At 42.9% G+C, this 24087-nt stretch overlaps 1 protein-coding gene across 1 annotated transcript; it reads right to left on the bottom strand.

The window, feature by feature from the left end:
- Positions 1-894: 894 nt before the first annotated feature.
- gsg1l (gsg1-like) lies at positions 895-23538 on the bottom strand. Its single transcript, XM_079367217.1, has 5 exons — positions 22940-23538; positions 15745-15792; positions 8772-8924; positions 5853-5964; positions 895-1709 (listed from the first exon to the last, which is right to left on the bottom strand). The coding sequence occupies exons 1-5, from the start codon at positions 23265-23267 to the stop codon at positions 1346-1348; spliced, it is 1005 nt and encodes a 334-aa protein (XP_079223343.1). The 5' UTR covers positions 23268-23538; the 3' UTR covers positions 895-1345.
- Positions 23539-24087: the final 549 nt, after the last annotated feature.

Genomic DNA, 24087 nt, shown 5'->3' with positions numbered 1-24087 from the left:
GAATTTCAGCACTCACTGACTGGAAGGATTTATTTCCTCGGTGCAGTTCGTGTCCCCATGAGACTCACACGGGGACCATTCATGCAGCTAATTTACAAAGAGGTCAGAGGTAAACGGTTCCCTGCAGCAGCTCTCCCAAAGGACACTGCCCGTGCAGCACATTACCTCTCTGTGATAGGACTGACCTCTGACCTCTAAGTGATGGGGCCGTCAGTGAGGACGAGGAATCTGTTTAACATGCAGCCCTTCCAACAACAATTACGCTTAAAAGGAGACGGATAGCGATGAAGTTTGGGACAGGAGCGAAAGCCTTTTGTGTTCATTGAGTTTTATAAAGACGGATGACATCACAGTGACATCACCCATTGGTTTCTGAAGAGGCGTTGTGAAGCCCAACGACGGGAATCGCCACATTGTAACTCCTGCTTTGCTGCTGTAACACTGTAGGATTATCTCATCTCATGTAGTTTTAATAAGACTCTTAACACTAGATTTCACATTCAGCGTCATAAATACGGCAGGGACTGGACACACTGAAGTGCTATGTGTAGTATTTGGTTTTTGTGCAAGTCTGGCGGTTTCCTGTCTTCCTCGTTACTTTAGATCAGTCTGTTTGTTCATCAGAGTCATAAAAGCACACGAGGCATGTGGTGCACACTGTAGCTTCAGTGTTTAGCCAGCGCTGCATGTGGTGGACACTGTAGCTTCAGTGTTTAGCCAGCTCTGCATGTGGTGGACACTGTAGCTTCAGTGTTTAGCCAGCTCTGCATGTGGTGGACACTGTAGCTTCAGTGTTTAGCCAGCTCTGCATGTGGTGCACACTGTAGCTTCAGTGTTTAGCCAGCTCTGCATGGGTCTGTAAAGCTTTCTGCGTTCTAACCTCTCTCTTCAGTGTTACCATCGACTTTTTACTGAGCTATAATTAGAAAAGGGCTAAATGTAGGTTTTTGTTTTAACACCATAAAAAATCCCCTGCTCAAACTCGGCAACTTTTAACAAATGCATTGCATGCAACAATGGCATTCACCATTTTTTACAATTTCCAATTTTTGCCACAGTGTAACAGAATATATTATAAAGATGGTAAAATACTACACATAGCACCTAAACATCTGCAGGGAAACATCTGACTCCTTCTGTCTGTCAGACCTCCCTCAAAATCACAAATCTCAGTCTCTTTGCTTTATATTGATATATTTCAAAGAAGCTTCCACGCCGTCTCTCCTTGTCAAGTTAGAGATCTTTAAACACAAAGTAAGGGCTGCTGTGCTTTCTTGTTTTTTTGGTGCGAGACCCAGTTCAGACCTAAAGGAGCAGTTCAGCTTTTAACGTCTCCCGTGGGCCCTCAACACTGCTCCTCCCCCAGCGAGTCTGTGTTCTCCCCCAGGTCTATGGAGGCTGACGTGGCTCTCTTTCCCCTTCCGGGCCCTGGACCGGGACCTGTTCCCGGACCGGGACCTGGGCCCCCGACGACCAGCCCGCCTCTGGTTCCTCCGTGGCCTGGGTAGACCTCCACGCTGCTGGAGATGGACTGGAGGGAGCGGTCCCGAAAGTAGTGGAAGGCCTCCTGGTCCAGGTAGTTCTGCTCCTCGCGCAGGCCCTGCTCGAACAGCTTCCGTTTGTGCCGGAACTCGATCACCGTCTTCGTGTAGGAGTTGAGGGTGGTGACGGAGGCGGCCATGCAGCAGGTGAAGGAACCCCAGGCCATGCTGGTTTGAGGGAGGAAAAAAAGCAAAGAGATGTTCAAACTGAAACATTTTGTGCAGGAATTTGTTTTTCCTCTCTCTAAGCTCTCCACCATCAGATCAAAGTTCTCACTTATTTGCATGTTCTTGATAGATTATTAGTACAGCATTGTTCATAAACACTGTAATCGAATGACTTTGGTGACCTTCGCAGTTTTCTCCTGCAAATGGGAAGTGAGGCGCCGTTACTGTAACGGGGCAGCCGGCAGGTTTTGCGTATGTCATTCCCCAGCGTCTCCAGGATTTGGGGGCTTTTTCTGCGATGGTGTACATTTTAAATGCCTGATGTAGAAGCTGTTTTTTTTTTTTGGAGGGGGGGGGGGGGGGGGGGGGGGGTTTGCATTGTGGCAATGCAAACCGTAATATTTTGTTACTTGGGGACAAATCTCCATAAAAGCTCTCTTGGCTGAACAAGCTGTCCGTGTGTGAGGATGCCAAATGAAATGTGTAAAAACTGAATAAAGTGAGTGAAGTTTATTGACGGCAACTTCGAGAAGAGACGTCACAAAGTAAATAAAAACACATTTAGAAAAGTACATTGCCAGGAAATAATCACCTCCCACTGAACGTGTGTGATATATATATGCACAGAGGATGTTTATCTACATGTTATTGATTGGCACTGCTCTCATTTCACTGACTTAGATCGTCACTGAGACGCATCAGTGGCAGACACTCTGGTTGGAGGAAAATAAGGAACACAAACAGAGATTGCATGGGCAATAGATTGAACACAATAAGGCATCAGGAAGTAGCTAATTGAAAGGCAAACAGCTTTCTGCATGGAGGGATTGTTAAACAGCCACAAGAAGACGAGTCTTTGATAATCATTGGATTCAGTGTAAAGTCTCCTCCAAGTTCTCCAAAGAGAAATGATTACAACGGATCAGCACAGCTGTCTGCGATAAAAACATAGGTCTTAATGACTAAACATTACAAAGATAATAAATACACAGTCAACCGATACTCTGTTGATTTTACCACATGCAGCTCCAAGGGGATCAATATTGTGTTAATTAGTTTGTTTACGTACGACGGCACGACCAAATTAGCACGTTCGGGGAAAAACCCTGCAGAGAATTCACAGAATATCAACGTGGCAACTTCCTCGAGGGTCTGACCACAGGCCAAGTTCAGCCTCATAGATCAGACCTCACATGGTGCAGATTGTCACCTTTCATGTTGTCAGACTGTGAAACCTTTAGAGGGGCTTTGCATGATTTACAGCTCAAAACAACAACTCATTACTCATTTTAAAGTGGTGCCGAAAAAAAAAAAAAAAAAAACTAATTCCAGCCTCTGTCTGAGACGCTTCTGCTGCTTTCTCTTTAAGGCCCGCCTCCCCACGTGCACACGCTCTTCTGATTGGCCAGCTCGCTTTAAAACCTTCTGTAAAGGGCAGAACGCTGCAGGGCTGTCAGGGGACGTCGAGTCTCCAGAGCTAGGAGAAGAGAGTATGTATGTAGGTTTTAACCAATAAAAAAAAAATCAACAGCTGCGGCGTGGTCCCTACGTAAGCAACGTGCACCATCTCTCCTTTAATGCATCGTCTTGGTTTCAAATCAATCAGCGTGAACCAACAAACAAACCGTTTAGCGCTCTTCCCCTTATCCTCGAAATAATCCTTGAAATGTAGTTTCTCTATTCTTTTCAGTTGATACTTAAAACATCCATTATAATCTAGAAGACAGTCGTTAAGAGATCTTCCTGTGGAACAAAATGCTGGCTGGAGAGTGGACAAGATAAACCTTATGGTCATATCCTGGCAGGGCAGATACGCTGGGAGCTTCGTGAAGCGGCCAGATGGAGAAATGAGACAGTTATTGAACTGAAACCACTCGGAGAAACATCTGTGGTGATTCACTCAATACCCCGAGCTCTTCAGCCGTGGGCTTTCTTCCAGCTAATGTAAGCGGAGACACATAACTGATGAGCCGCTAATTGAGAGAGCGTCTCAGCTCTGAAGGGAATAGGCTGTTATATCAGCTAGTTAATAAAGCTAATGAAGCTAACGGCCCCACCAAGCAGCGGAGTCAAACGCTGCACGTCCAGGACAATGTCAAGCAGGGAGAAAAAGCAAACCAAGAGGAAAAACAAATGACTGATTCAATCCATCACTCCTTATCTTAAAAAAAAAAAACAGGAACCTTCACTATGCTGTGATTATGTGGTTTAATCTTAATCTTAGCCATTACTCATATTTACTTTATCTGTTCATAACATGCAGCCGATGTTGTTCTATAGGAAGTGAAAGGAGGCACAACGATGAATCATGAAGTACGACTCAGCAGCACTATATCAAACAGATAAACACGGCCAACAGCTCTGTTGCTACAAAATGTGTGTCAGCTGAATAATAGGCCATTATTATTCGTGACTCTATTTTTTTTTTTTTGCAGGTAGAATCAAAATGTACAGTTCATCATAAAACAGATTCCTGTTTAAATCAGATCTCAGATCAAATTATGTGCAAAAAATGATGGTGATGAAACGACTGTTTGAAAAAAAATTAATGTGAAGTTAAAATGAGAGTGGCCCTGAAACCTGTTTTACCCTCATTTTCCAAATCTCTCACATGAAGGTTGTGAGAGGAAAATGCCCGTCAGCCAGAGTGGAAATGATGAAGAAAAACATCCAAACCAAGTCTCGAGTTTGGGGATGCAGGATCTTCAGGAAGCCAACATGCACAGCTTGTGTGATCCGGCTTTGGTTTAAACTTTCATAACTGTGTCTCTCTCTCTCTCTCTTTTATTTGTCTCGGCTCGTGAGAGGCCGTATTACTCATTCATTCCCCCTGAAAAGATCACATGCATACTTATGAAAGCCCCTGGAGGAGATTTCCCTCCATTTTTGGTAAAGTTTAATTAATTCTTCCTGGGATTACTCCAATTTGACGATCCTGAATTATTCCTACATTTTAAAAAAAAGTGAGAGCACGTCTCTTGAGTGACTGACAGGAGAAAAGCTCCTGTTAGGTTGAATGTACCAAATATCCCTCAGGTTAGTGGCATCTAACAGTCATATAATCCAAACATGAAGCTGTCTTTGCTACCTGAAACACATCCCTACTGACATAAAACAAATAAATGACACGGACGACCTCGGGAACAGCTGCTTAAAAAACCATCACACCATATAGCAGCTGTGAGAGTAACACGTGATCTTCATTAGCAGATAACCTGCAGCCCGAGTCAAGGATGAACCGGACTTTAAAGCTTCTCCTTTTTGTTTCGCTCGTCAGTCCGTTCAGCGACCGAGACCGAGACATTGGATATGTAAACAACAAGCGTTTTAACAAGTGGGCTACAAGCTGAAGGAAATCAGGTTGTCTAATCAGAAACCCTGCGACAGCGACTGTGTCCGATACCTGCGACTGATACGGGTGATTTATTAAGTCGTCTAGACATCGTTCTTCTGTGAGATTCTCCGTCCTTGATCCACAAATGAGCAACATGAACCCAGACAGCTGCAGCTGCAGCAGCAGCAGCAGCGTGGCTTTACCTTCCAGCAGAGAGCAGAGAAGGTCAAGGTGCGTCTTGTCTTGGCTAATTATCTCCGAGGCAACAGCCCGGTCGCTCCCCGTATATACCTCATCATCGCCGTACGTACGCCGAGTGCAGAAAACACTGCCACAAAATACGTCTCCAGAAACACGACTTAACGAGACAGACAGTTGGTTTGTTTGCAACGCAGAATAATGAAGTGTTCTTTCATTGTTAAACAAGTGAAAGTGTTTTGTTTTTTTTCCTTTCTGATGCAGCATCGCTTTACAGCAGCGAAGTGGTCAAAACATACTGACGACATATCGATACGCGAATGACTCGAGTTCACTGTCGATGTGACTCACCCCATCGCCACTTTGTGATTCCTCAACGAGGCGCTTTTGTAATGAATGAGGGTAACATCAACAGAATTAAACTGGTTAGAAGTAATAATAATAATAATATGTTTTATTGTTATATTATCTTTTATACAGGTATGCAGCTCAAAGTAGGAAAATACGTCTTGCAATTTATCAGTTCTTGCAGATTTGCTTTAGTCTGATATTTCCAGGTCACCCCGTTTGTGTGTGCGTGTGCGTGTGTGTGTGTGTGTGTGTACACTCACCAGAAGGACCAGCCATAGTCCCAGCTGTGGGGTCTCCAGTCTTCGGGCCCTAGACTGACTGTAATCTGGAACACTTGTGTGTACATCATGTGGGCCACCATGCCTAGAAGACCTGAAACACACAAAGGAGCTTATTACGTGGACTATCTTTCAACACTCTTCGATAGATAGAAGTGATTGTACCCGAGTTAAAAAGCCTCTGCATGTTTCTAATAAGCTCCAGCAGCAGAAAGCTGCTCAAACTAGGATCAATGTTGGAGATGCCTTTGAAACATGGAGAGAGGTTAGAACGCAGAAAGCTTTACAGACCCATGCAGAGCTGGCTAAACACTGAAGCTACAGTGTGCACCACATGCAGAGCTGGCTAAACACTGAAGCTACAGTGTCCACCACATGCAGAGCTGGCTAAACACTGAAGCTACAGTGTCCACCACATGCAGAGCTGGCTAAACACTGAAGCTACACTGTCCACCACATGCAGAGCTGGCTAAACACTGAAGCTACAGTGTCCACCACATGCAGAGCTGGCTAAACACTGAAGCTACAGTGTCCACCACATGTGGGGGGGAGACAGATTTCTGCAAACGTAATAACTGCAGTACCTATTTTAAACACTAGGGGTCAGAGTTACATATGGGGTTGTTTTCATCATTGCTTATTCACTTTAACTTAAAAAAAGAAGGTGTCTGTTCTAAGTCTCTTAAATATTCGCAGCCTCACCTGCAGGACATTTTCTTGTTCTTACATAAGCGTAAAAGATGATCTGCCATGATAATTACCATTAACGAAACAGCAGGAAATCAAATCACCTCCGAAATGCAGCTCAACATAAAATCTGTTATAAATCAGAACACATGTAACCATTCTAATTAGTCATTATGCAGCTCCAATTGATTTACCTTTCCAGTTATAAGACATCCGATCAATTATAGATAGGGATGTAATCACTCATAAATGTACGGTAAATCAAAAGGCCACATTGTAAATGAGTCAATGAGAGAGGAATGACGTCAATGCAGAGGTCATACAGTACATCACATCCACACCATCAACCGCAGACAACACTGGGAAGATGTGTGTGTGTGTGTGTGTGTGTGTGTGACGGGTTATAGCCACGTGTGCATGTTTATGGTCAGTCTCACTGAGGTGGAAATAAAACTCAGCTGCTCCAGATTTACAGTTCACGATAAAAGAGCCTCATTTCTCCTTGAGCCTGACGACACCGATTTTTAGGAATAGTGTTTCTGTGTGTGCAAGTTAATGAGAACATCTTTTACCAACGTCGTAAGAACAAAAGAAAAAAAAACATGTTTTCACTGTCACATTCTGGGGACTCACACTACTTCCCCTCCCCCCCCCATATAAATAAAGAATTTGTAGAGGTAGGACTGTCAGAGAGCACAGGTGAAAGAAAACGTTTTTAGGGAAAAACAGGTAGAAGAGCAAAGCAAATAGTTTAAATACTGAAGCACAATGACAGATGAGTGCAGGAGCGTAAAATGCGAAATATGCACAAAGTAGAATGTAAATACTCAAGTGAAGTACAAATAGCCCTTAATTGTACCTCAGTTACAATAAATGTTCGTCCTTACTGAATACAACTGATAAGATCTCAATCAGATCAAATCAATGACTTGTGCTGTGACGGGGGGAAAAAGACGTTTTCAATCATTGCTTTTAATAGACTCACTTGTCTGTTGGGAACATCCTTAGAGAGGCTGGGCAGGGTGTGTAAGTGTGTGTGTGTGTGTGTGTGTGGGGGGGGGGGGGTGACACAGTGCCAACTTCTTGTGTAAGAGGTTTAACATGACTTGGGAGAAAAATCCCTGGCATGACACACTATGAAGGCTTCCAGGGGATAACCACTCCCCCCCCCCCCCCCCCCCAAAAAAAAAAAACAAAAACAACACAAATCACAAATCTGCATCAGTCTCCGTTCACCCCGCAGCCATTTTTAGACTATTTCTAAATGTACGATTATAATTTTTTATCCTGATCCCACAGAGATTACACAATCTGTTTTACTCTCAGGAACATTTCTTGCAAAGCTTCACCTACTTTCACAGTGAGGGAGGACATTTCAGGTCAAGTACAAAAACAGCGGTGATAATATGTTCCAATAAAGTTAAAGTATTGAATTATATCTCCTTCATTAAGAGCATGCTTAGTACTTCCAGCTAATTGTTATTGAGGAGTGTCGAGTAATCGATCTCAAACATTTGAACAGTTTTATGCTATTATATTCGGCGCCTGCCTTTTCCTAAATATGTTTAAGCAGTTTTTAATCCCTGCATCTGACACCAACCTGCCAGCAGCAGATCTGTAGCTCAAAGCAGCAACAACAACAAGATCAAAAACTGCCATGTGGCATGCCACTTCGTTAACACCGGTTTTGTACCTGGCATGCCATGCTGCATCTTCTTTGCAAACCAACAGGCAGCCAGCACGATCTACCACTTGTCGCTTCCACCAGCACCGCTCTTTTTCCACCACCATGGCCACAGTAGATGTAACTGAAATTGTGTTGCCATGCCAACAAAATTAAGTGCACATCACAGGCATGCCGGGGATCCTGAAGTGGCATGCCACTCACCATCACTCCACAGAGGCATCTGGAATTCCCTAATTTCAGCCTTTTTTATAAGGATCTTTAAGGATAAAATATTTACAGTGGTGGAACCTCACTTTGTTCATCTGAAGCATGACAAAGTAATGTCAAAGGTCATATTCTACAGATTCTCGGCTGTCGTGTAGTAAATGTATTAAGTAGCCAGAAATCAGTGTCGTCAAGTATTTCCAAACTGTCCAAAATCAAGGACCTGATTTTTTTGTTTTTCAGAGAGGGTACAACGGTCTGAAGAGAAACGGAAAATAAATAAGATATAAAAAAGAGAGGTTTTGGTTTTGAGTCTACCTTACCAGATAGGACGGTGAAGACGGCGGCGAAGGCGTTCAGTTTGAGTCCGTCGATGACGTTGCTGGAGTGGAAAAGCTCGAGACACATCAGGCTGAAGCCGACCACCAGCAGCAGAATGTAGAGCACTTCTGACACCACTGACAACCACAACACACCTGGAAACACAACACACAAACCAGTTTAACACTTAATCTGCTGAGCCCTTCCAAAGAAATGAAACAGGAACAGGAAATTAAAAAAACTAATCTAATAGTATGTTTGTCTGTTGTAACTTTACAGGCAAGTTTAATGGTAGCACTGTACCTGAAAATTCATTCTAAGCTTTCCTTTTAAAATGGTAAAAGTTGATGTTGATGGGAAACACAAACATTGAAGTACAATCATTTTCCCTTCAATTATCATACAGTAATGTGAAAACTGTACGATAACGTTGCATCAGTACACCCAAACAGCTTCTTCATTTTCACGCCTTCACATCAAGGACCTCCATTCAAAATAAAACAGCCTCTGTGCAACGTTCACGACTGGGTTTAAAATGAACACGTCTCCATATTAACATCTAACAGAGAGAGTCTGCTTGAGGGATCATTCAGAGGACACCATAAGACTGGGATTGGTTCCAAAAGAGGAAATGCATCACACTAAATATAGCATGCACTTGTCGGATAAGGCTCCTCTGACTCTGATTATATTTTTTCCTGAGTCATGCAGAGAGATACAGATCCTATCTCTGGATATTATTCCTATTTTTGTTGCATTTCTGACCTGCAGGCACAACATGACATTCCTGCACTAATTGAGCCTTTATTCATTCTTCGGGTGTTTGATAACCTGATGAATCTTTGGAGAATGATGATTCATGTTTCTACACTGGCAGGATGTGACACTGTGGGCTTAAAACAAGGTGAATTATTTGCTTTTGATGGACCCACGGGACAAAGGCACGGTGATGTCTGACATGTACTGATAGCCTCTTTACTCTGCCGGCGGAGCCCTCGAGTCATGACACCAGCGGGGGGAAAAATCCCATCACAGCAGAGAGAGACGTTATGTAGGATGATGAACAAGTTTTACAACTCCACTGTCCTTCTTCACGCTTTGGAAATGTGAACATTTTTAAAAGCAGAGACGAGCCGACACACCGCAACAGAAATGGCCCTCGGGATCCTCTCTCACTTCCAGACTTCTCTCTCTCTCTCCGGTTGCTCTTCATAATTTCTGAAAGGAGCAAGGAGCTGCTCTTGAATCACTGAGGCTCACAACAGCAGCATTAAACGGGATTATCTGCCCCGCTCCGCTCTGCCGGGGATGTAGATGAGTTGGAAGTACAAACTCCGACGCCGAGTTGTGCATCATTCATTTAAGGGAGACTGCTTGCACCCTGAACAGACACAACTGCTTGTTAATTTATCGTCAAAGTTCACCGTAGACTTACCAAGGCAAACTTCATTCCCATATTATGCTTGTGCAAAAAATATTGAGAGTAATAACTGATTGTTATGGTAGAAAGAGTGGGGAAATAGTGCAGTTAAACGTTTCTATAAAGAGCAAATGATTGAGATTGAGAACAACATTAAAACGAGTGTGACTTTTGGCACAGCTTCATTTTCATTTGAGCTATAAAGGAAGTGAGCGGTAGGTCTCATAGGTGTCCTGACATGTCTGGGGGTGGGGGTGTTGAGGTGAAGATGTAAGGAGGAAATGAAACCATTAAGCTTTAATCAACAGTGGCAAAAGTGGACGAAAAGAAAAAACACTGACATTAAACATTTTGGCAAAAGGGAAAGTGTGGCTGTGTAGCACAAAGTAAAAGGTAAAAGGACTCGAGCTTGAATAGCACTTTTCTTGGCTGTCGTCGGTATGTGACCATCATAGGTAGTCAATCATCATTCATGCACCACCGACAAAGCAGCATGAGCAACAAGCAAGGACAGATAGGACATGTGTCTGCACGAGCTGGGGATCGAACCCCCAACCTTCAGGTTGAGACACGACCCACTCTACCAACTGAGCCACAGCCACCAACGTGCCCATGAAGTCGCAATGTACAAAGTGGCCACGCACATCTGGCATGTATCAGAGCAGACGTGCCTTAAAAAACTACAGGCACAAAAACATAGCATCACATTTTACAGGTTACAAGAATTTCTATGGGTTGAAAAATTTTAAAAACTTAAATCAATATAAGATTCAACATTATTGTCATTAAACATAGACAAGTGTAGGAGTAGTGACACAAGGTTTGGGATCTCACCAGAAGTGCAGATAAGAGATCTCTGTACAAAGGTCAGTACAGAATTTACAGATAATGTGGGTTAAATAATGTAAATATAATATATAATAATAATAATAATAATATATATAAGTAAATTTATCAAATCAGCTTTGTGCTAAAACTAAACCAAAGGAGTTTTAGCCAATCTTCCTGAACATAAATAAACGGGAGGTAAACACAGAAACTGAATTTCTACACCTACAGAGATAAATGTCATTATTTATTTATGTAACGTCAGTAAGTGATGCAGCTGTGTCTTCATTTGTCAGACAGATATCCCAGTCAATAGAAGTGTTAGCTTATGCATTGCACTGGGAGATAAAGGATAGAGTATCAGTCTTTATGTAGAAAGTTAAAACACAAGTTTCCAACGTGGTGTTTTTAACGCCAGACGTCCCAACGACAGCTGATACGAGACGACCGGAGACAGAAACAAATCAGAAGACATCACGAAGACACCCCTCTGGAAGCACGAGCGATAAAAACAAACAATAACCACTTTACGATGTCGAGGTTGCAAAATAAATGGCACGGCAGCTCGGATCAGGCCGTCTGAAGGAGAAACTACAAACCTGCAGAGTCTCAACACCTGAAACCTTTTTCACGGAGACAAACAGGAAACTCAGCAGCGTTTTCTCATTAGGTTGTTTTTCTTTTTTCAGCGCACTCGCGGCATCTCTCCCAACACTTCGGTCCACGCTGAAACATCTCCACCATTGGATGGATTGCCATTAAAGGAGTACTTTGTAGCTCTGACAACGAGACTTTAAAATGGGAACTGCAGGCCCAAATTGAAGAATCTGAAGAGAGTTGACCTCCTGGCATGCGGGAACCTTGAAACCTTTCTGCCTTCTAACCTCTCTCCACTTGTCAAAAGCCTCGCCATAATCGATTAAAGTTACTTCTGATGGACATTTCACATGGCAGCATCTGCTATCAGTGTGTGAATGTGATCTGTGGAGTAAGTCAGTCCATTCACCATTAGAAGTTTGATGTTTTAAAATTCGATAAATTTTGAGAGTTTCTTGCTCGTCGCTGTTTCACCCAAACATCCTTCTGGCTCCTTGTTAGCGACAGATTTCTCCAGCCGCCGTGGATTTACATTTCAAAACGCCTGCTAGGGAAACTCACCATGCGACAATAACGACCAAAATGATTTCACGTCATATGAATATGTATCAGGAAGACAGCAGCGCAGACTTAATCAAACTGAGGCGATTTAACCTGCAGCACCGCTAACGGGAAGGAAGGAGCTCGTCGATCCGCATCTCGTCTCTCATAATTACACCTTTAATTACTCTGCGTGCTCCTTTCCGTTTGTGTGTCAGTGGAGCGGGGCGTCAACAGTTGTACGTGAAACATTCACACACAGGAAGAAGCCAAAACTTAACAGAAAAATCTGATGAATAAAAAAGTGGAAATGAGTCGCCACTGCAAGAGGAGGCAGGTTCATGTAAGAGCAATAAAAAGTGCTTTACAGAGTGAAAAAGAGACAATATAGGGAGTACTAAAAGAAACATGAAGTGGAGATTATAGATCAGAATATGACATGCCAAAGATTTCATCAATCATTTCAAATACTTGAAAATTTGTTAAGAGCTTGTTTGGGGGTGATTCTCTGCTCCGCTGGTGGATTTCTAAAGCTGTATTTTTAAACTGTATCTGATCCACAGACAACAGTCAGCGAGCCATGGACACAGAGGTCCGAGTGTTTGTTCACACATAACTCAGATCTGACTGAGAGGCAGCTGTGTTTTTTCGGATACTCCGCAGTGGGCACGTCGGGCTTAAAGGAAGCCAGATTTACATATCGTATCCTTGTATGAGAAGCAAGGTCGCTCTGCTCAATACATCATATCATCTACCACTGCTACGTGCAGCATCATGCTCTCCTTCCAGATGGTATCAACAGATGAAACCATCACAGAACTTCCATTATTAACTACCTGCTCTGCATGAAACAGCAAATTAGAGGCTACGCCCACATGCACCAAAATATTCCTTTTTCTTCAGGACGTTAAAATATTCCTTTTATGAGCCGCAGGATGTTTAAACACCCCGCTCTGTTGGAGCTAACCTGCTCCTTCCTGACTGCAGTAAGAAGAATATGAGGAAGAGGTAACTGAGATGTGCCCTCATTAACAAGCACCTGATGCGTGCTCTGCATAATGAGTCTTCTTATAAAAGAGACGATGCACACAAAAAAAAACTCATGAAAAGATCACTAACATCATGTTCCAGATGATTGGTAGCACTCAAGCTAAGCTAACACAACATTAGCTACTGTGAGGGAAATGCTAACGTCAGCATCCAACCTCTTCTTACTTACTAGAAGTTATGAGTTTGTGGCTAACTTGACATTAGCTAGTTTTTTTTTTAATTATTTCATCGTGTTACAGTCATTTAACTACAGTAAGGCCTTCTCCCAGTTAACATCAATATTAGCGAATGGGCCTTAAAGCTAATTGAAGCTCCTGTCCAAAGGAAGCTTCTTACCTTGCAACTCATGAACAAATCGATATAAATATGGGTCATTTAAATCAATTCAACAAAAAAAGAACTTGCAATACTTTTTTTCGTCCAGCAGAGGGTGCTATCTGCTCTGGGCTTCTCTTTCTTTATTGCCACTGGAATACCAATTGTTTTATAAGTAACTGATCAACCTAAAACTGTAAGACTGTATTAATAAAATTCATGAAGACAAATGAGGAAAACGGAATACTTTGTAGAGCCTGACCAATATGGGTTTTTTGGGAAGATATCGATATTAGGACGAGAAGAAATGCTGATATATCAGCCGATATCTTCGATTTGTCGAGATGTAGATACATTCATCGCGTTTAACCCCTTAAAAATGCAGTTATAAACACTTGTGAAAAAAGATTACTACTCAACTGGAAAGTAAACGTACATGTACTGTACGTGCATCACCGCTTGTCACCGTGATATTGATTGCTGTAATCAATATGGCGCCCTCTGCTGGTGACAAAGAAATGCTGATGTAATACAATGCTGTTTGACCGGCGAATACGTCGATAATATCGGCGCAAATCAGAGATAAAATCAGCCGATGTCACTTGATGTGCTAATATAACAGCTGGTTGATTAACAGGTCGAGCTCTGTGTGTTTTATTAAAACCCGACCAGCTTATTAAATATGTTTTACCTTGAGATAGAGTCGAATTCTCCTCCTGATTTTCCTTTGTAATTGTTTTCTTTTTTATTAATGTAAAAAAGGTTAAAAGATTCAAATTAATCAGAAGTCCTGAATTTTTTAATCTTTTGTCTGAGCTCAGTAATGACATCATTTGAGCAGAACAAAATGTACATGCCCTTTATGATTAAAAAAGGTATTGACTGTACAGGCTGGCACGAGAGGAAATCTTTAAATTCATGAAAGTAAAAATATCGGCTTTTAACGACAATGACAAACTAAGATTTACAGAGTTTCTGTTCCTCTGATAAGGTTAATCTCTGTTCTTGTTCAGTGCATCGCTGATGTAAAGAAATCTCATTTCTATGCTACAACTTTACAAAATTAGTTCAAAGTCTGCCAAGTTCAAAATTTTGGCTGTGAACACACACACAGCGCTGGCCTCATTTTTGTGAGCTTACAGGCTTCTATTACTTCCATAAATCACAAGTGACACAACACCAGACAAGACTGAGCTTGTTTCATATCAATTAATAAATGTCACTTTCATTCTCCTGCCTCCTCTGTCAATATATTCACAGTGAGAGCCTCAGGAAGCTTCAGATAAAGAGCTGCTAGATTTTTTTCTAAATTATCGAAGACAGAGTCAGAAATGTCCCCACCCCCCCAAAAAAAAGTGTTCCTCCAAAAAACAGACCGGCCAGGTATGTGCAGGTGAAAGAGTTCCCTCTTTAAACAACTTCTATCTCTTCTTATCTTTGGTATATGTATGTTACAACACCGTGAAAGATCAACATATTGAATTGATAAATTTATTCTTTTACAAAGTCTAGAAACCAGATTTCTCAGAACGCTCCGTTTTGGTGTGTGTGTCTCTTTAAATGCAATGAGCCCCGCCCCCTGAGTTTTCCCTGTAGACATCCCTCCTCTGTAGAGACAGATAAAAATGGCCGACCTGCGTAAAAGTTTTGTTCTCGGCTGGAGGTGAAGAAAACTGGGGAGGGGAGGATGTTTTCCTACGAGCATCAAACTTGTGATGTCACAAAAAAAATTGAAATGGAGCATTTTTCTCTGTGTGGTAAAACTTCTGCAGACCACAAACAAAGGACTGGATGGATTTATTTCAAATTTTGTGGGTTGATAGACACTCAGGTTACCCACATAAATGTTCAAAAACAATGTAAAAGTGGATTTTCGTAATATGTCCCCTTTAATATCATGGTACACAATCCAAGTGGTAAAACTACATTTTCTTTGTCCACTTTTTTTTTTAAGTCTTTGAGTCAAACAACAAAACAATCCATTGAATTCTCCCGTCGTTCAGTCTCGATGAGCCTCGGGAGTCGTATATTTGAAAATAAAACGTTTGTACAAAAATGAAGACGCTGTCACTAAACATGTAATTTATTCTTAGCAGATACATGAAGCTGAATAATGTTGGAAAAACAGACCATCTTTGTTTTTTTCTCATGCTTTCTCTGGGCCTGTAGAACAGGTGGGGAGCGGCAGGGAGTGGCGGCAAAGCCTAATGACCATCATTACTCACCTCTCTCCGACGCCGGGGCGAGATCAATGAAGCTCCGACACTTCTCACCTGAGAGAGGAGGGCGAGAGAGAGAGAGAGAGAGAGAGAGAGAGAGAGAGAGAGAGAGAGAGACGTACGGTATGGAGGAAATATCGAGGTAAAGAACGAAAGGTGAAATGAACAGGGAATGAAGTCGAGAGGAGGTGTGAGAAAAAGAATGAGGAAGAGGAATACATGTGGAGGAAGAGGAAGAATGAGGTGATTAATGAGAGGATGAGGATGACAGGGAGGCATAGAAGGGGAGGTAAAGGAGAAAATGAGCATTAGTGTCACCACGTCAAACAAACAGTAAAGTGATACAGAGATTATCATTCACTGACATCAAAGAATCTAAACAGCCAAAATCATCCTGCGCTGAAATAGTCATGCAAGTCATTTGAAGTTATTTCTCAATGAAGAATTTTTCATGTGTGGGACGGCAGAGCAAATTCAAGACCAACACGTTCACAGCTTTGTACTGAAATTCAGCCATGAAAGAAATGTCGAATCACGTGACGATGGTCCCTCGTTCCAAGGACAAGAGAAAATTGCACTCCATAGTGGACAACCCCGGGGTGCCTCACATAATATCCGTGCAGTATTCATGTCCTCAGTGTTTCTGCAGCATCATCTCTGCTCTCCTGCACACTCGGCCGGGCTGCAGACAGTTGATCAGAGCTCGGTGGGACCCTGCAGGTCACAGATCAGCAGCCACAACGCGAGCTATAACTCAGACTGTGCCGTGTCTCGGGCAGCGAAGAGGCCCATCCATAACCAGCATGACCACCAGCATCCTCAGAGAACCCCTTCACCTCCCCAAACCTCCACCCACCCAACAACAGATGAAGACACTGTTTGCTCCCAGACACTGAAGATGATTTAAGTCTTTGAGGCTTAAAGAGCCCTGAACTGAAACTTGAATCTACAGTGAAAACTCCTCTCACGATCAGCCACCCATCTTACAAATCAGATTATTAAGTGCTCAGAGGAAACTCACAGAATATTAAGCTTTGGAAAACAAAATACATAAAACCTTCAAGAAGCTCAGAAAAGTCTCTTTAGTGGATTTCACACATGCACTCTGAAGAATATCCAGATCATTTCAGGAGGACTGCCTCGATCTACTGTATGCTCCTCATTCAGCTTAGTGGACGCTGAAACATGTACAAAACTCAGGGAGGCTTTGTTGCCATAACACAGGATGTTTGCATGGTTGCAGAAATGTATTTGAATCTCCACTTTGATATCTAAAAGGTGTTTGAGAAACCGGACGTACAGCGCCAGCTCCTTCCTAAATCTTCCTATAAGTGTCCGCTTGAAAGTGATGGAGGACACGAGATGTCGCCACATCTGTCTTGTCGTGTGTGCTCTCTGAGTCCCCCTCAGTGAGATTAAAACCTGACCCTCTAATAGTTCCCGCTCAGGTGACCCAGCACAGCCAGCTCTCAGTTAGAGCAGCATGATGAAGGATTGAAAAAACACACACAAGCTCGATTCATACGTGAAAGCTTTTTTTTTTCTTCTATATGATGACGACTGACTCGCTCGCATTCATTCAGAACGAGCTGCAAACAGGATTCAGTCCCAGTTCAGTTACACTCACAGCACAGAGCAAAACACGGCTGGACTTCATTTATTAGACCTTTAATTTATTTATTTATTTTAGCTTTTTAACTCAGTAGTAGGCCAAATAGAGCAACAACAAAATCAGCCAGTCTCACAGATGACTGTAGTAGATCTTGAAGTATAAAAACCTTTAGTCCATCGATCAAGAAAATCCAGAATAGTTTTGAATCATAAATCTGCTCTAAATCGAATCGTTACCTCAATAACTGAAACTAAAATGAGACACGTAAAGATTCCCAGCCCGGCTGATTACAGCTGCTTAAAAGTTAGTCAGTCACTCCCCTCTTATAAATTCTGCACACTGTTCAAACAGTTCTGCAGAGGAACTCTTCTGAGGCTGACGTGATTCATATTTCCAAGGTTAGAACTCGAGGGAGGTGCAGGAAGCTGAAGAGTGTGTTCATGACTTGTTGGGCTGCAGTAAAAAAAAAAAAAGTGTGCCACAGCTGAAAGGTGAGCCGCTCGGCGTCTGATGAGGACATGAATCTAAAATGTAATTAAAGAGGGAGCGGGCTCGTCCGTGACCTGCCGATAGGATTAACTAACAGCACAATCAGTATTCTCACTCCTACCTGCCGCACATATCAGAAAAAACAGTCCTCAAAGATGACAATTAACCAAAAAAGCCCAAATGATCACGCGCCCAGTCTCTGAGCTGGTAATGGAGTCATTTAAAGATGCTTCAGGTGGTTTTCACGTTTCTTTTAAATTCTCAACTCTCACTTTCGCCCCACTTGTTCATCGGTCTCTGCAGCCAGCAGCTCTGCAGTCCATTAAAAGTGTGATCGGAGGTTATTCAGGGCTAATTGCAGCTGTAATGAATATGAATGGTTTCTGTGAAACAACAGCTAGCATACCATAACTTTGAAATCTGTGGCCTTGCATGCATCCTGCAGCCAGATCAAACATACATACATACACAGCAAGACGTCATCAAACCCCTTTAACACAGCAGCACGTGTCGACCAATCAGAGACCAGTATGACGAGCGTCCTGCAAGACGTCGGTTCTGTAAATGATGTGTTTCATTGTGATCATTTTCATAAACTCAGTGAAGAACATGTTCAGTTCTTGTTGCAGTGAAACGAAAGAGGCTGCAGAGAGGAAACTTTGACGAGTTTACAGGAAGCTCCGTCTGATGTCAAAGTGAACTCTGCAGACTAAAGCCTGTTCTTGGAGCGCCAGCCTCTGTTCTCATTACTGCTCAGCTTATGGCGTCTCTTGAGCAGTTGTGCCAGACTGAAGTGATGTAATGAATTAGTAAGCCTGGAAGAAGTGACCACGGCAGCATGTCTTCCATTTTAAACATCGGCGGCCCAGGTGGCCTGATCGCTGCGTCTACATACAGAGTGGAAACACAACTGGATCCCCTCCTGTCCGTCTGCGTGCACGGTGAGGAACGTTCAAACGTTCTCCGCTTCGACATGAAGGAGCACGCTGAAAGGAGACTCATTAAATCCCTGTTGTCTCAGCGCCTGAGGTGAATTATCATTTTGTTTCTCCTCCAGAACACCGAATGACCACCCTTCCCTCGACTCCATTTATGAAGAGGCACTTTGGCACATTTGCAGAGTGTCTTATTTTCACGACAAAGCGGCTGAAGTGCAAGTAATTTAAATGCAATTACTAGCAAATATATGTGTATTTTGGATCATCAGCGTGGCGGCCCCTCCCTCTTTGCTTACACCCTGCCTGTCGTGTTTGCATGTCTCTTAAGCCCCGTGTCCACTTAGCTCCGGCTGTGCACTCTGCAGCTCTTCTATGAAGTGTCTGCAGCAGCTGTTGGATCGACACTGCCCTGGGATTTTTTTTTTTTCCAGTATGTTTTTATTTCAGCTCCCCTGCTGCTGAAAATGCTCTCTACTCAGAAAGAAGACAAAAACGCACAGGTGGGAAACAACAACTGGGAAACTAGGCAAAGATGTTTTTGCCTGCATGCATGATGTCATATTCATCATCACACGATCAAAATGTTTCCTTGAAGATTGTTGCAGAAAAATTCCGCACATCTTCTTCGTGGCATCCATGTTTGTTTGTTGTAACGACTTTCCAAACTGAAAGCACGTGAACACACCGAAGTCCAAAGAACGACTTCACGACGCTTTCTGAGGAGCACCTGAATGCAGCATCAGTCCCGTCTGCTCTGTCAGGTGCTTGAAGGTCGCATGTGGGTGGAGCCGGGAGGGTCGTCAGCTGTTACCTGCTCGGCTGAGTCGAGCCTCGTTACCAACTCTTAACTAGGTGGAAACAATGAGAGGGGATTTTTTTTTTTTTTAAGATCATCATCAGTTATTACTTATGAGTATAAGGTCTTAAATTTACGAGAGGACGGTCGTAATGTGACACGATGAAAGTTGTACATTTACAAGATCGAAGTCATAAATTATCGGGATTAAATTTGAGAGCTTCAAGTTGTGAATTTTAAGAGATCAATGTCATAAAACAAGAAAGTTGCTATAAATCTTAGTCGAACACTTAAAGTCTCCGAAAGATGAGATTCCAAATATTACGAGATTAAAGTCGTACTTCCAGGTTTGAAGGCGTAAATTTACGATCTGAATCAACGTGCAGCACGTGATGGAGAGTCTTAAATGAACAGAACTTTTTATTTGGATTCAGGCCCAGAAAGCTCATTTGGACGTCCGCAGGTTTGTTTGTATTCATATTTTATTCTCTGTGTGCAAATTATTGATTCAAGTCACCGAACGCTCTGTGGGCTTCACGGTGAGATGAAGGAAAGTGAAAGTGAAACCACACGAGACCAGAACGCTTCAGTCACGTGAAGGTCTGCTGTCGGAGCATTCACCAAAAAGGAGTTCGCTGAGAGTTCACGGCACTCGCTGAATTCGAACACGCAGCTTTGAGCAAGAGGTCGAATCTGTAGCAACACATGTGACGACGCCTGTGTGGATTTAAGCATGAAATCCTTCATTGTTCACCACTGAAGGCCTTTAATCCGGAGTTTACAGGACAGAGACGACGCTGAACTGTGCAAATACACAACAAGCTCTTTGAAATCAACAGCAGATTTAACAAACATTGTTTGCAGTAAAACGACCGCAGAAAATATGTTCTGTGGATATTTTGAAGCCATAATAAAAAATAAAATAAAATCTTTTATCTCCTACTTTTACTTGTTGCATTTGGCTCTTCTAACAAAATCACCACCGCAACTCCTGTGTGTTTAAATTCATCCATTTGAGCACCAGCATGAAACCAAAACAAAGGGTTAGGGTTAGTTTGTCCCCGCCTCCTCTCGCTGTCACACGAAGGAGTTCAGTGCAAGCGTCCTATTGGCTACAGCTGCCCGAGTCCTGCAGGGTTGTGTTAGCAGGCTAGCATTAGCGCTCTTTAGTTAGTTCATATAGCTTCACATGTTAACTGTGTGATCTACACGACATCCAAATAATCAGTGAGTATCTTCTTCTTCTTGACTCAAACAGCTTTTATACAGAAGGGGGAGGAGCCAGCCGTCCCGTCCGTGTAAACACAGCCCTGACAACAACACAGCCAGCAGGACTCCAGCTTCTCCCTCACTGGAGACAGTCAGGACTCACACACACATTCACACAGGACACACTGGAGTTATGAGAGATGTTCATTTTAAATATGTGATTTCAGGGAAGATTTTCACCTCCAGTTTATCACTGAGCTCTCAGTCCTCTCACTTGAAAGTAGCTTAAACTGCTCGCCATGGCAACTTCTCCCTCACTGACCAATCAAAAGCATGAAGGGGTGGGTCTTCTGATATCAACTTTATCGACTTCTCTCGGAGCAGAAAAAAAAAAAGTCTCCTGAACAATTTCCAGGTGTGTAGTTGTTGCTCACGCCGGGAGACAATCCCCCTTTCATTAATATTTCATGTTTCCATGGTGATGTTTGCCTGATTAAAAAGCAAATATTAAGTTAAAGGAGATATTGAACACAGACGTTACAGTCACTGAAGTTATGGAGCCAACTTTTTGTAACCTAGCAACAGTCAAGAAGCGCTCTGACATTGATGTTGTGGGCAAGAAATAAAAAAAAACAAGAAGCTGTTAATGAAGGCGTCTTCAGTCTCTCAGAACAAAATGTCTTCTTGTTAATCTGTCGTAGTTTTTAAGAGTTGATTTCATAAACGTCTTTGTACTCCGAGTTACCTTCTGTGTGTGACATTTTTGCCGCACAGTCATAAATCTCTCCGGCCTTTTGTTTTTGTTTTTGCTTTCAAAGTAATTTACTCCAAGGACAAAAATCAGTTCAAGGCTGGACTCGGCACCGAGCAGCAACGAACCCAGAAACCCTCTGAACACACACATAACCTTGACCTGAGGATTATTTCAATCTGTTTGTCTTTTTCGTCTTTGTTGTTGTTGTTTTTTTTTAGAATGAAAGCTCTGTGGAAAACACGCTTGAACAGAACGCAGAAATCACAGACAGTCGGTTCAGATGCAGAATTCTGTAATCTGTAAAAACCAACCATCAGGTGACACATTGGAATAAATGGGGTCAGGAAGATAATCAGGAGCGACATTATAAGCTAGTTTCTTATTGTCTCACTGAGAGAACTTTATGATCCTCACGCGAGGTAAACGACAGGAGACGTGAATCAGGAAATGATTTCAAACTGGACGACGTAGTTAATAAAAATAAAAAATCCAATCGCTGAATTGGATCCTCTCCTGACCTCACTGGCAGTGCAGAGTAACCGGTCTTAAGCATCATTCAGTCATAGTTTCCCAAATATTTGGTGCAATCTGTTGCTCGTTGAGCCGTTAAATGATGAATGTGACAACTTCTGCTTCAATGTGAACTCCTCCACCTGTGTCGAACATTTCCTCGTACCTTTAGGGAGAGTTTTAAGAAACATTTGTAAAATGGTCAAAGTGACATTTTTGTTCCAAACAGTTCATCCTTCAGTCTGTCATTAAAGTTGGTGTTTAAGTTCTTTAATCCCTCAGAAATGTAAGAATCTGGAATACAAGCAGTGAATCTTCATATTTCAGGAAATGAATCTAAAGAGAGAGAAAAAATTAGATCAGCTGCCGAATAAATGTTCGCTTATCAGCTTGATGGTGACCTGCTGTTCTCTCATGACAAGCAAGAGGTTTAATTATGTTTGATTTAAGTGTGTTCCTGTGTAGAGAACATTTTAGATTCACATCGACCAAATCCCAACACACACACACACACACACACACCTGTTAACCAGCCAATAAAAATTGAAGTTATGTCAATTTTACGCACAAAGCTGCGTCTCTTTGTTACGTGCGTAAAAATGACCCGGATGACCTGTTGTCATTCAAGAGGGATTCAACCAGAGGAGCTCTGATTGAAGGGATTTAAGACAGAAATATCTGGGGACAAGACACAAATATATTCAGAGAACGAGGCTGAAGTACTCAAAGTAAATCTCTTTTTCCGTGGTGACAGTCAAACTGGCTCTAAAAGTGTCCGGGACACAACTTGTTGTCACATCTTTCAAACTAAAACGTTTGCGCATTCTGCCGCCTCTAACAGCGAAATAACTCCTGCTCAGTGACAGTAAAGACTCCAGGACTGATGTGCCCACCTGCCTCGTGGATGTTCTCCTCGCAGGAGTACCAGATGCCGGTGTGAAAGCGGCGGAAGAGGAAGCGGTCGTCCCCGGTCTCCCAGCTGTAGTGCACCTTGCTCGGGTCCGTCTCGTTCACGCCATAGTCGATGCAGTTGTGTCGCCTCTGCTTGCTGCAGTTGGGCTTGGGGACCCGCTGGGTGCCCTCGCACCAGTACGTGGTGATGAAGGCGGTGGTGGAGAAGAACAGGGCCACGAGGTTCAGACCCACTGACAGCAGCGCGCGACATTTCCGCGTCGTCTTCATGGTCTCAGCCGCGTCCCCGCAAACGGCGAGAAAGTTCATCCAAGAAGGAAGAGACAGGAGGTGGTCAGAGGAGGAGCAGGAGAGGAGGCATGGCGCGGGGGAAGACGCACAGAGAAATTACGCGCGTCTCTGCCTTGCCTCTGTTCTCTTCTTTGTGCGAGTTTGTCTCCAGGTGAGAGAAGTGACAGGTGTTCAGGACTCCCCGAGAGAGAGAGAGAGAGAGAGAGAGCAGAAAAAACGTCCTCCTCCTACCTCAGCATCTCATGCGACATCTTTCAGCATCACCGAGAGAAGAGAACCGACTGATGGTGAGCTGGATGCTCACTGAGGAAACGTGATCTCTCTCTCTCTCTCTCTCTCTCTCTCTCTCTCTCTCTCTCTCTCTCGCCCGTGTGCGTCATAGGACTGCTCGTATAAAAAGAAAGAAAGAACGCTGCTAATAGAAACTGTTTGTTGTAAAAGGTGCTGCTGTTGTGCAAAACTAATGTCTAACTTCCGTCAACGACGACAAAGGCAAGTTTATAGAGCATCTTTCAGACACCAGACAAGTGTGCTTGATGTGTCTGTGCTTAACAAAGGCTCAAACATCTCACTAAATAATGTGAGTCTCCATAAAATAATCATGAGCACAGGCATGAAAGTGCGCGTGCACAAGTGATAAAAACAAGATGTAGATCAACACAATGAGGCATGTCATTCCTAACCAGGATCAAAACAAACTTTCCATTAATTTCCAAATTGTAAATGTGAAACAAAATGGATTTGGTAGAATCCTGTGGTTTTGGACGCATTGGCTGGGCTTTGGTGGATATCTTGAGAAAATAAGGAAAAGTCGGGCTTCCGAACAAACTCATCTACA

This window comes from Symphodus melops (assembly GCF_947650265.1).
Source record: "Symphodus melops genome assembly, chromosome: 17".
In the NCBI taxonomy this organism is placed as follows: domain Eukaryota; kingdom Metazoa; phylum Chordata; class Actinopteri; order Labriformes; family Labridae; genus Symphodus; species Symphodus melops.
Note: the sequence above shows the minus strand (reverse complement) of the source record. Positions and strands in the feature narration are given on the sequence as shown.